Raw genomic sequence first — 1,590 nt, forward strand, 5'->3', positions numbered from 1 at the left:
GCAACTAAGATGCATTTGCAGAGGATAATGATGGTTTAGGTAGAAATAACACAACACTAACCAATTTCATATATGGATTATGACCTCTTGCCTGCAGAACTGACTTAAGAAAAAAATGAATACTCTCTTACATTAGAGGTAAACCTGGACTCGAAGTGCAATGATAAACACATTTTTAAAATGGGGCACATAAGGATCAAAGTGTATTTTCAAGTGAGTAATCTTAGCTTTGCCTCCCTCTCATCTGATAAAAAGTTTTATACAAAAGATGGGGGGTGGGGGAGAGAACAGACATACTGAAAAAAAAAAACAAAAAAACAAGTTGCTGAGAGAGATAGAGTAGAATACACGTGTCTGTGCCTATATGTACAGAAAGGCGGCTGGGGTGCACCGTGGGGGTGGAAGGAGGAACGTGTTTTTATGTGCAGCAGGCACATAAAGTCGGGGTACTTACTGTGCCTGGTTCTCTGTCTGCTCCCGAGGTTACCAAGAAACGCACAGACATGCCCGTTCAGACACAGAGGCAAGAACAGAAATAAAAAAAAGGGGGGAATAATTAGAACACAAGCCCCAAACAGTTTTAAAAATGGCTTTTATTTATATAAGTCATTGCACATTCCTAATACAGTGATTTCCTGAAAATTACAGTATTTTGTAAACATAAGATTTACAGTTTAACCATACACAAAAGCCTATTTTTTTAAAATTTCTTGACAGAATAAATTACTCTTTTTTTTTTTTTTTCAAAAAATTAGTCAAGTGCAATTTTGCCCAATATTTAATGCATACTAGAATTAAAGCCTATGAAACTAAGTAGTAACAGATGCAATTATCAAACCTTTCATTTGAACACATTCACTTTCAAATTTAACTTCTTATTTCGCCCCATTTAACAACATTACTTTCTTTGAAAATTACCCAATTAAGCAGTTAACAGTTTTCCATAATATGGTACAGGCCACTGGCATTAACGAGGCAGTTGCCAAGATGTCAAGATGCCTGCCATCTAAAGAGATGGAGAAATCTACAGATGCCCACGTTAAACCCTGAAAACCTCCAGGGTGAACTGTGTTTCAGTGGCCAAGCTTTGCGACAGACAGTTCCTCTTAGCTCATTGTTTGCGCTCTGTATGGGTTGGGGCTTTCTTTAGCGGTGCACAAACTTTGCAGCACTGTAAGAGTGTTAGGACAAGGTCCTAATCTGGCTTGCCCGGCCTCTCACCTCTGTGGTGCTCTGCATCGTGGTGCTTCTTGTCATCTTTAATTGCCAAGTGAGACTGGCCACTCAGAGCACTAGACAGCGCCAGGAGGCCGGCACTGCCGCCGAGGGGCGGGATTCCAGGAGGCTGAAGTCCCGAAGGGTGAGGGGTGAGGGGCACTGGAGGTCCGTGGCCGTGAGAAAGATGCTGAGCTTGCAACTGCTGCTGCTGTTGGAGGTGGTGGTTGAGAGGAAGAGGGAGAGAGAAACAAAGAGTGGTGGTGGCGGCGGTGGTGGTGGCATCCGGGTAGAAACCAGACATGACATGAGAGGATGGAGGAGACAGATCAGGAGGTTACACACACACACAGCAAAGAGAGAGAGAGAGGAGGG

The 1,590-nt window shown here is 43.0% G+C and overlaps 1 protein-coding gene across 4 annotated transcripts in view; it reads right to left on the minus strand.

Moving 5' to 3' along the window:
- Positions 1 to 1,590, minus strand: part of TLE1 (transducin-like enhancer of split 1 (E(sp1) homolog, Drosophila)) — a 92,411-nt gene that overhangs the window by 45,018 nt on the left and 45,803 nt on the right. For 3 of the 4 annotated variants that reach the window (XM_010851152.1, XM_010851150.1, XM_010851149.1), the window contains exons 7-8: positions 1,222 to 1,426; positions 455 to 471 (exon numbers count right to left, since the gene is read on the minus strand). In XM_010851152.1, the coding sequence (XP_010849454.1) occupies positions 455 to 471; positions 1,222 to 1,426 (222 nt within the window). The remainder of the gene's footprint in view (positions 1 to 454; positions 472 to 1,221; positions 1,427 to 1,590) is intronic. The other variant, XM_010851151.1, reaches the window with a different exon arrangement.

Source organism: Bison bison, unplaced genomic scaffold (genome assembly GCF_000754665.1).
Source record: "Bison bison bison isolate TAMUID 2011002044 unplaced genomic scaffold, Bison_UMD1.0 scf7180017864298, whole genome shotgun sequence".
In the NCBI taxonomy this organism is placed as follows: domain Eukaryota; kingdom Metazoa; phylum Chordata; class Mammalia; order Artiodactyla; family Bovidae; genus Bison; species Bison bison.